The 14,630-nt window shown below is 33.1% G+C and overlaps 1 protein-coding gene across 2 annotated transcripts in view; it reads left to right on the top strand.

Annotated features, from left to right (window-relative positions):
- The window catches only part of LOC121409919 (cyclin-dependent kinase 4-like), a 35,631-nt gene extending 28,848 nt beyond the window's left edge, over positions 1–6,783 (top strand). For both annotated transcript variants that reach the window (XM_041601703.1, XM_041601702.1), the window contains exons 5-8: positions 1,509–1,618; positions 3,136–3,186; positions 5,049–5,181; positions 6,077–6,783. In XM_041601703.1, coding sequence (XP_041457637.1) covers positions 1,509–1,618; positions 3,136–3,186; positions 5,049–5,181; positions 6,077–6,358 — 576 coding nt within the window. In that variant the 3' untranslated portion in view covers positions 6,359–6,783. The remainder of the gene's footprint in view (positions 1–1,508; positions 1,619–3,135; positions 3,187–5,048; positions 5,182–6,076) is intronic.
- Positions 6,784–14,630: the final 7,847 nt, after the last annotated feature.

The raw sequence follows: 14,630 nt of genomic DNA, 5'->3' as shown, positions 1-14,630 counted from the left end.
GTTACAGTAGGTAAATTGTTTTCTCATAGCTAGATAACTTGTAAACCATTTTAAAGCTACACCCCTGACTCCATAGTGTTCCAATTTTGAGAGAAGGATTGTGTGGTCTAGTGTGTCAAAAGCCTTACTAAGATCCATGAAAACACCAATCACATGTTCACCAGCAAGAGCACTGGAAACATGATCATAAAATTTTAACAAGGCAACATCAGTAGAATGTGACTGCCGAAATCCATATTGTTCAGGATTTAGAGACTTGTGTGTATCCAAGAAGTCATATAGCCTATTATACACAATCCTCTCCAGAACTTTAGAAAATGTGGGCAATATGGAGATAGGTCTATAGTTTGAAACAATATTTACATCATTCTTTTGTAAACTGGGATCACCTTGGCTAGTTTGAAAGAAGAAGGAAACACTCCTGTTAAGAGTGAGATGTTACAAATGTAAACAATTGGTGTCACTATGGAATTAATAATTTGTTTCAATAAAACTGTGCTAATTTCATCATGTCCACAAGAGTGACTAGCTTTAAGCGAACTGACTATATTGAAAATTTCAACACTGCAAGTCGGTCTGAGGAAAATAGATACTGTAGATGGCTCATGAAGAAAATTTCTATAATTGCACCCGTTCCCAATTATTGTTTTGGCTTGATTTTCGCCAACACTGGCAAAATACACATTAAATGCATTAGTAATATCTTCTGCAGAAGTCAATTCTTTATCCTCAATCACAATTTTCTCTGGGATTTTACTTTTCTCCTGTTTGCATAAAATATCTTTTACAACCTTCCAAGTTGAAGACATATTGCCTTTAGCCTTTTCAAATTTCTTAGAGTAAAACAATTTTCGAGAGCAACGTATAATCGATGTAAGTTTGTTGCGGTATTTTCTGTATTTGTCAATACTATCAGGGGATGGTTTCTTGATACTTCTTTTATACAATTTCTCTTTTTTATAGATTGGAGTATACCAGCAGTAATCCAAGGCCGCTTCCCTTTTTTCTTATCAAATGATTTTATGTATGGAATATGTTTATCAAAATAATAATAGAACTTTTTCCAGAAAATGGGGGATGTCTTTACAGATATAAGACAATTTTCAGAATACCGATTTAAGAGAATTTTAGCGAGCTGTTATCTTGCTGAGTTACAAGAAAAGTTAAATCAATTTTCAGAATACCACCCCTGATCCAAGATAATAATTGTAATTATTGTTATAGTCATAAATAACAATGTGGCTTATAAAGCAAAGATTTATATAGAATTCAGTAGTAACAATTTTTTGTATGAAAGTGACATGTAGAAATTGTTAATGAAAGTGAGACCATTAAAAATTCTTTAACTGGTTTGTTCTTATTTGGCTTTAAAATAAAGTGTTATGATCATGCTGTACAGTATGGAAATGGTGATTGCATTTAGTTCTACACAGAGCTGAATCTTGTGAAGAAGTGTAATGTAAGATTATGCAGGTCATAAATCTCATTTTACCAATTGCTTACTGCAGGTGGTCACAATGTGGTATCGGGCACCTGAAGTTCTTCTACAGGCTAGCTATGCAACACCAGTTGACATGTGGAGTGTTGGATGCATATTTGCTGAGCTTCATAGGAGAAGGTTGGTATAGGCCTACTTCTAGAATGTGTTGGATATTATATTGCCATGATTTACCCTGTGCATTTATCATATATTTTATTTCATACATGCTACTATGAGAATTTATTTCAGTCATGAACTACAAATTTGGAATTTATGTTGTAGATTTATACATTTACTTGGTAGATTCCTGCTTTTACCTTCACAAACCAAAAATTTGAAAACTTCAAAATTGTGCCATTTCTTTATGGTTGTTTTCAAATTTGAATTTTCCTTCCAAATCCCTTATTCATTCATTTTTCTCATTTTTTTTAATAATAAAGAACCTACTTCAAAGGTTGGACTTCCATTTCAATGATCAGAATACCATCAGTTTGTCATAATATTTAAACATTTAATATCGGATGGAAGAAACCTTTCATGCAGTTACCAAATATGATAATATTTTTTGGTTACAAGCAAAAGTTAAAGGTTTTTGCCCTTCCAATAATATCTGAAATAATGTTTGATAGAAGAACCTGAAATGTACTTACCATACAACATGCAGGCATTTATCCACTTTTATGTCACTTTTAGTCAAAGCAAAAAAGTTCTTTGCCCTGCCAGCACAAAATCGAGAAATGGTATACTCTCAATCGATCAGGAAGACTCGTTGATAATTAATGTCACATTTTGATAATTTTTCATTAGTCATTAAAACAATCCATTTTTTCCTATTGTATGGATTCATGATAAAAAAGTAATCATAAACTGCACATTAAATTGTGACGTTCAAGGCATTAAACCTTTCAGCTAATCTCAATTACTTGCATTATATGCATGTAGATGGTTGTAAAAAGAAGTACTGGACATAGAAGTGTTTCACTTTTTTAAAAGGGAGGTCCACCATAAATTCAAGTTGGTTTTTGTCTTGCATGTACATCAGAGAGAGATTATAGGCACCGCTTTTCTGATGGCAGTGATGGTATCAACATTGAAATCTTAACCAAGGTCAAGTTTTTTAAATGTCATCAAACTTAGAAAGTATATGACCTAAGGGTAACCAAGTATCAATGATCAGATTAAATGAGCTTTAAATCACATGACCAAGGTAAATAGTCATTTTGGGTCATTAAAATTCGACCATGTTTTGAGAATCAACATGGAAATCTTCACCAAGGTTAAGTTTTTTGAAGAGTCATAACTTTGAAAGTATCGTTCATGAAACTTAGACATAAGAGTAATCAAGCATCACTGATCGTCTTGCATTATTCTTCTGTGCACTAGATGTTGAACAGAACTGGAAATTTAATTGCAAAGTGAAGTCACATTTAAATTTTCTGTGCTACACCCTTTGGGCCTATTATACAAAGACATTATGCTCACTTTGCCATTGTGGTACTTTCCATGGGAACTTCAGTTTTGACTACAGGTAGCTGTTTAGCCCTCTGATACTTACTATTGTGGAAAAGTATAGTCAGTCTTGTATGATACAGCAGGCCACTGGAGAAGAACCTTCTAGTTAAAATGTAATAATTATTCATATTATTTCTCCGCAGGCCTCTGTTCAGGGGACAGTCTGACAAGGATCAACTTCATAAAATATTTGAGTAAGTGAAATTTGATTTACTCCCCCCCCCATCAAGTTGATTGACAGCTTATTTTGTCTCACATATGTGCAATAGTTTGATTAACTTGGGGGAAATGTTATTTAATGTTTTTAACTCATCCGGCCTGAAGGGCCAGATGAACTTATGCCATGGCGTTGCGTTCATGGTCCGTCCACAATTTGAAAATGCTTCTCCCTAGTCATTTCAAGTCTGATTTCAATTATGTTTGCTTTATATGATAGCACTAGGTTGGGGATTCATAATTTCTACACAGAATTTGGAAATATGCTAATTTATGCGCATTTTTCAAAATTCTTTAAAAATACTTAGTTGACCAATTTCAATTTTTTTTTCATCCATCTATTAGAGCTACTTGAGGGTCATCAAACCTCCAAATAGAATTTTGAAATTCTGACCTGAAAATTATTTATGCTTCATGCAAAATTTATTTAAAAATCACAAAAATGCTTTTTCTTCTTCATTTGTTGATCAATTTCAGTTTTGTTTGCTCTATATGATACCTTTAGGTGGAGATTTGAAACTCATTTAATATGCTAATTTATACATATTTTCCAAAACTCTGATACTTATGTATTTGTTGACCAATTTGGATTTTTTTTTGTTCCATCTGAGAGCTACATGAGGTTCACCAAGGTGCTATACAGAATTTAGCAATATTGACTAGAAAATTATTTATGCTAACTTACATGAAATTTATTTATAAATCACAAAAAATGCTTCTTCTCCGTCATTTCTTCATCAGTTTCAATTTGTTCCCTCAATTCACCAATGTAATTCACTACAGTGTCAACTGGGCATTGATGTTCAAGTTTTAAATTTAAACTGTTATTTTTTTTATTGAAGAATGAAGCTTTTGATAGTTTGGAACTACAGTAAAATTTCATATACATAACATATTGTAAAACACACACTATTCTTCTTCGTAGTAGTAGATTTTCCAAAAAAAAATTAAACTCTTATTTTTTTATTGAAGAATGAAGGTTTTGATAGTTTGGACCTACAGTACAATGTCATGTACATAACATATTGTAAAACACACACTATTCTTCTTAGTAGTAGTAGATTTTCCCAAAAAGATCTGTTTCTTTTTCAGTGAAGTTGATTAAAAATGAGTACGTCAAAATAGAGCCTATTTTATTTCTAGTGTATTATTGTAAAGGAATTACTTATTTACTCAATCTGTTTGTTGTAAAATTATCTGAAGTAGCTCTAGATTTTCAAGACATTTTCTCTTTTAATAAAGTTTTAAAACCACTTAAATGGCCTTTGCAATCGACCATTATGCAAAGGCCTTCACTTAAAAACAGATATGTGACATCAGCAATGAGAGGTATGATAAAATAGATGAAATCCCCCCCCCCCCGTCATTTTTTGCTCAGATTGAAACTATTTTTGTCTTTTACAAATTAATCTATCATGATTTACTGAATAAGATGTTTCATCTTTGTTCCAAATTTGGCCAAAGGCTAAACTAAATTCATGAAAAACTAATGATTTTTTTTAGATAAAGAATAAAAACAGTTTTCATGTGTGTAAAATGATTTCTAATTGATTACATATATCCAGATTAAACTGAAAGTGTGTGATACTAAATCTTTTCAAGAGCAGGCCTTCTAATTTGAATTTTCATTTTGAATTGAAGAATTCGGAATTTTAAGTTTTAAATTCTGCTTTTAATTTGATATTATTTTATTACTTTTCTGAATAATTCTATTACACACTCCTGTGGAAAACATTATTTATTTGCTGTTTTGAGTGAAATCATATTTCTTCCAGTAGAGATGATGTGAGTTCTACTGAAGGCACTACTGATTAAACTAACTCTTTTCTGTTTTTGTTAGGGTTATTGGGCTTCCACCGGAGGATCAATGGCCAGATGTTGCACTTCCATGGAGCTCCTTTCGTCAGACTGGACAGCGATCTTTCCTAGACCTTGTCCAGGAGATATGCAATCATGGCCTAGATCTATTGGAGGTAAGAGAGGGAATTTAAAGCAATATTCTTAGGAGTGATAAGACATGTCAGGAAGAGATTCTGGAGATGGGCTTTCATGTAATTTCTTAGAATTCATTATAATTGGACTAATCTATCATTGATGAATGTTGTATTTTTCAACTCTCTGCATGTATGTTGAATTGGGAGTAGGGGGTAGTGTGCTCTTTACATTAATCTTGGTCCTATGTGGTTTGAACATACTTTTCCCACACATTTTAAGTGATACAAAGGGTTTATCATATTTTTTTTCAAATCACAATTTGCCGTAAACAAGGCAATTACATATTTAAAAAAAAACATTGAACATATTTTAGACTGAAAATATCAAGGCAATCTTTCAATTATAACTTATCATTCATGAAATTTGAGTATCTTCCTAACCCATACTCTGTGTGATAAGAGGAATATGAATAGCATTGGTTGCCATTGTGTGTGTGTATGTATTTGAGTTTTGTCAGACGTGTATCAATCAGATATGATTATTTACGTCTGGGACTGACCTTTAACGTCACCATCCGAAAGACCTGACCAGGGCTTGAACCTCGAACCTCTGCATCAATTTGTAACTTCCCCACAGCTTGGATTACAGGCGCACGCCACAACACCCATTGTAAATAACTACATATTTGACACAAGATGGCGCTATTGAATTATATGCCTGATGACAAATAGACTCATTTGATAGAGTTCTGAGATCATCCATTTGCAACATTCTTCACAGAGTGCCATTCATGTTCAGTTCAAGAATTCCACAAGTGTTGTTTTGTTATGAACTGACTTTAAAATGCACCCAAATTCAAAATTGCTTGTTGCTTGATTGAAAAACAATCTTGTATTTTCCATTTTAAACATTCTCACCTTTGTTTCTTTTTAGCGAATGCTATGTTTCAATCCAGACCATCGGATCACAGCTGAGCAAAGCCTGTCACACAGTTACTTTGACGATGAACAGGGTGATGAGGAGGAAGAAGATGATGACGATACCGAAGTGGAGGAAGAGGATGATGATGAGGGGGTTGATGTTGGCCAAGAACGTAGTCTATCGGTAGCGTCTTCAAGAATGAGCCTTTCTACAGACGACTCTGGTTCACATTCACAGTTTGGTGTTAGTGACGACTCACAGTCTCAAGAAATCACACCAACTAATGTGCGATGATAGGAATCCATGGATAGGAATGCCATTAGCCAAGATATCTTTGAAATGCTGAATTGTGGTGCTTGATTCAACCTGTGTTTTGGTGTTGAAAAAAAACCCTGCAGTATTTTCCAAATTTTGGAGGCTGATATTTGCATTGTATAATGGAAGCTACTATGTGTAATGCCTATGAGGATTCATATCGTCCATTGACTTTACACAGCAGTAAGTGTGTGTACGTACACACTTGATGACTGTTGTCCTAAAGCATGAAATCATCCTGATATTGCTAATTGGGTCATGTCAAACTTATTTGCACGATTGCACTTTAATTGGATACAGATTTGTGTCGGATGTCTTCAGTTTTATGTTGAATAGACTGTAAGCTAGGAAGCAGTGGATTTTGCCATTTGGTGTTAAGCAGCTGATATATTTTCCTACTGCATTCCTAGACCTTCCTGAAAAGGATAAAAGTTCCAGATGTATTGCTGTGGTGCAGAGATATTCTCTTGTGGTTGGATATTTTGTTAGAAGAAAGGTAATTGAATACTATTTAACGAGTATCACCAACTTGTTGATCCTGTGTAAGATGCAAGATACGTTTAGTAGGGAAACCTACCAAGCGCAGAGTGATGGGTAGAAGAGAGTAGTAAAATATTGTTCTTCGTCACCCATGAATCTGCTGGTTAGGGTTTTCAAAAATGAGAGTTTACCAACTAGTTTTTTTGACTCACCTGCATAGCAGATTGAGACTGTAGGCGCCACTTTTCTGACAGCGGAGGCGACTGCGTCAACACCAAATCTTTTGAAATGACATCATAACTTAGAAAGTATATAGACCTAGTTCATGAAACTTGGACATAAGGTTAGTCAAGTATTACTGAACATCCTGCCTTAGTTTCAGGTCACATGACCAAGGTCAAAGGTCATTCAGTGTCAATGAACTTTGGCCAAGTTGGGGGTATCTGTTGAATTACTATCATAACTTTAAAAGTTTATGGATCTGAATCATGAAACTTGGACATAAGAGTAATCAAGTATCACTAAACATCCTGTGCAAATATCAGGTCACATGACACAGTTCAAAGGTTAATGAACTTTGGCCATGTTGGGGGTATCTGTTAGATTACCATCATAACTTAAGTGAAAGTTCATGGATCTGATTCATGAAAATTCATGAAAAACATATTAATCAAGTACAACTGAACATCTCATGCGAGTTTCAGGTCACATGACCAAAGTCAAAGGTCATTAAAGGTCATTGAACTTTATCCATTATGGAGGGACTTATAAGATTGCTGTCATTACTTTCAATAGTGTATAAAATGTGGATATAGGGGTAATCCAGTATCATTGACAAGTCTTACATGTAGGTCGCATGATCAAGGTCAAATGTCATTTATTGTCAATTAACGTAGTATTTTATCATATGAATGTTTTTTGTGAATAATTATTTTATAGTAGTTTTCAAAGTCAGCACTGCTGCTATGTTGAATTGCGTGATGCAGGTGAGACAGCCAAAGGTGTTCCACTTGTTTTATAACTGTGAGTGTGCCAATGACACCATCTTTCATAATTCATAGAATACATGTACTAAAATTATGAATATTAATGCGTAATGGGCAGCACTGATTTGTGAAGAAGATAAGTGAATGTTTTGGGGAAAATTGGCTTATAGAGTGTCTGTTCCTGAATATTTTTTTTTCTACTGATTTAATTTGATGGAGAACAAATCCTCAATCATGGTAGTTGAATTTGAAGGGAAATTATTAATACCTTTGGGCTTTAATATGTTTTTCTTTGTTGGTTTCCAAATGTTCAATATTCTCCACTCAGCTATTCAGTAGAAAAAAAAAAGAATTTGTAATGCCATAGTAATAAATTATATTCCTTTCATGCATTATGAATGCTTTTGAGAGTAAAAAAATTACCTGTATCGTCTATATTGAGGTTGACTACACACTGAACATGATAAATGCACAATCATTGATATTATTAGATAACAAAAAAAGAATTTCGTTATTTTCTGCTTTTTTTTTGTTTTTGCTGTTACCATGAAGCACATTTCAAGCCATCATTGTTATGATCCACTAGATCTTGAATTTAAGAGCATTCCCATAAAATAGTTTTGGGACTTATTACCACTGAAACTTAGTTGTATACTTCATTTGTTTATAAAGTGATTTTGTACAGAATATATTAAGGCTTAAATGGGCAATTCATTTGGGGGGATATTTCACAAAGATGTTTGAATCTGAAAAGTATGACTAAATATTGTATTTGAATTCCCATTTGCGCATGCTATGTTTTGTGTATAACATGTCACCTCATAATTCATCATATTCAATCAATGAGATTATGCATTATATCATGTGCACATTAGCTCTTGAGCATGACACTTAGTCAGAATTAGTATTTGAAACATCACCAAGTTGTTAGTAAAGTTCAGTTGTGAAAAATTGTGAACATTTGTGCTTTAATCAGTATTCAATGCACATGTCTTTGATGGTTTGATTTCCCATACTATTTATGGTCAGTTCCCCCATGTCTGCGCGGTCTCCCAAGTCTGCACACCCGCGTATCTGCGCGATTCTAGTAAAAGAAGATACGCAACAGGCACGAACTTTGCACATGCAATACATAGGCAGGTATTCATTAAAAAATCCGACTCAAAATGGTGGAAAAATAACGAATTCAGGGCATTTCATGTGACGGCCTCAAAATGCAGCCTTTGTCATCAAAATCCCCAAATCGTGTGCAAAGCGAATGAGTGCGCAGACATGGGGTACCATTTTTTTTTCAATCTGAAAGTGACTGCCCGAGGTTTTTTCAAGAAAATCTTATATTTTCTTCATTTTTTAATGATAAATTTGGTACACTTTTAATAATGTAAGGAACAATATTAACCAAAATATTTTGTGAAATAAGAAGAAATTCATGTTAAATCTTAACTCAAATTGTTAGGTGTGCAGACTTGGGGCCCACCATCATAATATTAAGCAAGTACTACAGATCCGGAACAACAATAACCATAATTATGCTCCATTACATTTGATATTAAAGGTTATAAAAGAAGATTGTTTTCTCTTTCCTCTTCCTGTGTTTTCCTCTTCTTCCCGTCGTCTCTCAGCTTCCCTTCCATTCAGTAGTTTTGAACTGTTTTATTTCGTTATCAGTCATAATGTTAGCTAGGATGACCATTGCATTGCAATATTTCACTGATTTAGACACTAACTTAGACATGTTTTTATTGATGCACATTCATTATTGGTTTGTATTGTAGTTTCATGGCATATTCATACCTACCTTATCAGTTATCAAATAGCAGGGTAATATCCACCTTTAAAATGATAAAAAACTAAAGTATTTCACAGAATAAGTATATCAAAATATCACAATTAAAAAAATGTAAATACTGTGATTTTTGTAATTGACACAAAATTGCATTAAGAAGCATTTAAAGATTTAAAGAATATTTCTGTTTTCATACCTTATGCTATCTTTTTACACGTTTTTTTTTTTTGGTCTACATTCCTTGATGTGTTGGCCATGTTTTCGATGAGGCTTCAATTATGATAAGGAACTGTTTAACGACATGAGTAATAAATTTGTTTGAATTAAGGAAGTAAGTTTTGCAAGAAAAAAAAGAAAGTGATTGAAATTTATGTATGTTATGATATGACTGGATTTGCTGAGATGATAAAGGCATGTTTTATTTCAATTTCAAAAAGCTAGAATTAGGGTGATGATGGATTAGGTAAACATGCCTTATTCATGAGACATTTACATGTAGACGTTTTGCTTTACTGTATCAATCGATCAGGTTTATGAACTTTGCCAATCATAGTTTGATGTGAATTGAACATTTTTGAGTGTTGGTTATGAAAAAAATACTTATACACCTGTTAACACCTACAAAATAATTGCAATTAAACACTCACACATATCTTTGTGCACAAAAATGAAATTGTACGAATAAGTTGACAGAGTAAATTGAAATTATTTTTGATAAGATATAAACACAAGTGTACAATTATTTTGAAAATACATGTATGTATTGCACAATTTCATCAGAAGTAAACAATTTTGAACAAGGTTTTCTTATGACATCACAACTTGTAATCCCATTTTAAGTTTTTTAAATGTGCCCAAAACATAATTCTTCCAGCTTTAAACCATTTGACTATCCAAATAATTAGTAGGTATGTCTGTTATGTGAAAAGCACCTTTGTTTGCTCAGCAGCAGTCTACAAAGAGTTTGATGAATTTGTGGTTTCATTTTAGAAATCAGGGTTGGTATTGAGAATACTGAGAATAGAGATTTTTGCTGCGACAACCAAATTAATCATAACTGAATGTTAAAAACTATCATGTAACGGGCATTTGAGATTTAAATGCCCATCAATAGGCCTACAACCAAATAATTTGCCAGATCAACATTGTAAAATGGTAATGATTATGGATTGTATATAAATGCATTTGATAATTTTTTTTATAGAGACTTGAAAAGGTAATTGCCATTGTCATATTTGTAATTCTTTTGTTTGTATTGGAGTACATATTAGAGGATGTCTCATACATAAATCTGAATGATGAATGAAAAGTACTGTTATTGTGCATTTATCTTGACACCTTGAAAACCATTGTTATCTTGTATGGCCAAAGCAATTATATTTTTTAAAATGTGAATACTGAATAAAGTTGTCTGCAATCAAAATTGAATGTATTCAACCTCTATGCACAATTCAGGTCATTCTGTAGGTTCTAAATGACTAGTCTTCCAAGAAAATTATGGCAATACGTATCTTTAATGGAGTTACTGTATGACAATGCTTAACTTAATATTGCTTTGGAAATTTTATCCTCGTGATAGTCCACTCATTTTGTATTTTAATTACTGGTAATGTGTATTATAGAGATGAACATTGGAGTTTGAATAATCTGATACTTTCATATCTCAATGTGTGTATGTAATTAAGGAAATACTTTTCATATGTACAAGACCATGACTGTTAGCAAGATTGAAGTTCTTTTAAATATATAAAATTGAGTCATGACTGTAAAGCCAGTCATGACTGTAAAGCCATGTCTGGATCTTCAGAAATAATATAACAAGACTTCACATCATGTCTGTAACATATTTAATATTCAGACCCAGCTTGGCATACCAACACTTTGATTCTCTTTGAAAGTTTTACATGACAAAGGGATTTTTAAACCTATTTGTTGCACAGCTTTTGTTAGGAGTTCGAAATTAATCCTACAGCTGTCACCATGTGATATACATGTATACTTTGAAATATTGAGCCTCGTTGCTGAGCTGTGCCCGTTCACATCCTACCCACTTTAATCACTTTGCCAAAATGTCATGTCTTAACAAAAATAAACTTAGGTCTTTTTATCCAAGTATCTATATGTACATGTATGTCAATGGAGTTTGACCCCACATGTACTAACCTGAGCTTCATTAGGTTACCTATGAATGCTCTTTGACTCATAAGAAAATTGAAGTGACCAGTATTTCTCCTATTGTAAAATGAATAGTTTAAAAGCTTATTTGATCAACATCAATAATTCATGCGACAAAATTAGGAGTTTTCTATCATTTCTAATCTTTTCACTTTAACCCTTACCCAGGGGGGGGGGGGAGATATGACATACTGTGATATGCGCTATACAAGAACTGCGTTGTTATTATTATTATAGAATCAACCCCTCCCACGACATTTTCTGTGACCATTTTTTGACCGCCCCGCTCAACGACTTTCTACTTTGAAGTCTTGTGCATATTTTTAGAGCAAAATGCAGAACTTTTTTTTCAAATGATTCTTCCTGTGTATTTGTATGATTAGGGCTCAGCATATAAAACTCCAAATAAAATATGTGGTCACCTTGAGCAGGAAATAGGCTTACCAGTATTTGCTCTTCATTCTATCATTTCCCTTAGATGAATTTTCAGTGGTTTGTGGAGTTCTTATGACCAACTTGAATAAATTTTGTTTAAAAAAAAAGCACATTCATTATTTTACTGATGATTACTGACAAGACCAAAACAACATATCAATCTAATTCTTTATCATTCTATTTTTGCTTGTCATTGAAGGCATATACATGTATTCCTCATATTTGGATGCATTTAATTATTTTCAAAGTCCAATCATGAAGCAGATTTTATATGTGAAAATCAATATTCTGCTTTATTAACGTCTCTTGTCCTGCCATGTTAAATTGGGAAAATGCTGCATCATTTAAAAAGCCTATTACCTCAACAGGCATATGTAATTCAATTGATTCATACACTGGAATTTGCATTGCACTGTAGTTGTGTCTGGTTTGTGGTTTACATAAGGAATTTAGACTTTGTTTTGTTTGTTTGTTGGTCAGCTTGCAGTACTACTAAGCTTTACCCACAGTATTACTAGTCAAAGGAGCTTCTCAAACATTTATGATAATTGAGAAAAGTTTTTTTAAAATGGAAATTATTTTGTTGAATTTGTTTATGCATGTAATGTGTGCATTCATGAGCTGTATTTTCAGCTTCATGCCCTGTATATTGACTTTCAGTGGTGATACATTTTCAAATGTGAGTTTAATACTAGTACTAAATGAAACCATATTGTAATAAAATTACTGTAATGTTCAGAATTTTTTGTGAATTTTCTTCCAGTCATAAAAAAAACTCACAATCTATGTAAGGATTGAAAGAAATTTTCATTATTTGAAATGTAGAAGTATATATTTTTGATGTTCTAGTTTTGTACATTAATCACCATTGCACATTCTCATTTCTTTTTGAATATGTGTGTTGCTGTTTTGGAAGAAACACATGTGAAATTGTGAAACACATTTCTTTTTTATTTGTAAAATGAATTAAATTGGTAACAGCTTATTTTGTCTGGATATGCTTTTACTTTTCAGTGAATTTGAATCCACTCCTGAAATATCCTGTGTACTGAATTTTCCTAACAGTTAAACAAGTGAATTCAAAACCCTGGTGTGGTCGATTTATTCCAAAGATGTGACCATGATCCTTCCTCTACTCAGACTTTGACCCTTTTTAGCTGTAAGGATTTCATTTTCAACACACTAAACAGTCCTTGAAAATAAACGCACGTCTTTCATTTCCACATACATTATGTAGATTAAAGCCAGATTCATGTGAAAAGGCTAATGTTCATGAATGTTATCTATTAAGTGCCTAAACACAGTTCTAATATCAAGTACTACACAGAATATTACTATTAAGATACTTCCCACATAGTGCCTTTAGTTGACAATATAATGTGGGACCATGCCATTGACCATAAAGTAATATAAAATGATCAATGATTCCTACAAAAAGCTCTTATTGATGCATCGGAATGAAAACGGAATTCGAGATTATTCAGAATATGTATTAGTGATGCATTCATTATCATGATGAAGCCTTCAATTTTACATACATGTAAACTGGACTGAAACGAGGAAATTGTTGTCTGACTACCATAATTATGATGATGTTCTGCAGTTTGATTCATACAGATAAGTGGTCGGCAATTGTCAACTCTAAAGCATACCATCTCCCAAGTAGCTTTAAACAAATGCTTTTAGTTTTGAATTAATTCTATTTGTTTCAATCCTAGATCAAGGAATCCAACAGTTGTGATGAAAATGAAATGATTGTGTGAAACAAAAGCAAACAAAACAGTGAAATTTGAAGGGAATCAGAGCAGGACTAAACAAAAGTAGAAGCCCTTATGAGATCACCATTTTCTGTGTGCATCTCAATTTGTGAATTTGGAGAGTAGATTGTGGCATGACAGGGACTAGGTCTTCTTACCCATTTTTGTAATGAGAAACCAGCATTTCTCTCCCTAGCACTCTAACACCCAGTGCTGGCTGCACATAAAACGTTTAAAGCCTTACACAGCTCGAACAGTAAGCCCGGTAACACCTTTTGGATTGTGAAGTCAAAACATTTATTTCAATGTGGAAGTAATTCATTGTTGTAACATTAGGCATCGCTGCCACAAACCGATTGTAACAGGGCCTCCGTTAGCTCATTTCCTATTATCAAACTTAGAATGGACTGAAAAGTACTACTTTTGGCTTGTGAATTCTAACCAGTGAAGTAAAACCTGTGACATTTTTACAGGTGCTAGAATGTACATGTAAATTGACCTTTCTATTTATGCAAATTCAATTTCATATAAAAATGAAATTTGTAAGTTCTTGGTCTGGTAAATGAGAGGGGCATTTTGTTCGGGACACCCTACATGTATACGATGTCTTCATAAAAGAAAATACAGTTTAA

The sequence above is a fragment of the Lytechinus variegatus genome, chromosome 3, assembly GCF_018143015.1.
Source record: "Lytechinus variegatus isolate NC3 chromosome 3, Lvar_3.0, whole genome shotgun sequence".
NCBI lineage: Eukaryota > Metazoa > Echinodermata > Echinoidea > Temnopleuroida > Toxopneustidae > Lytechinus > Lytechinus variegatus.
This window is presented reverse-complemented; position numbering and strand designations above follow the sequence as displayed.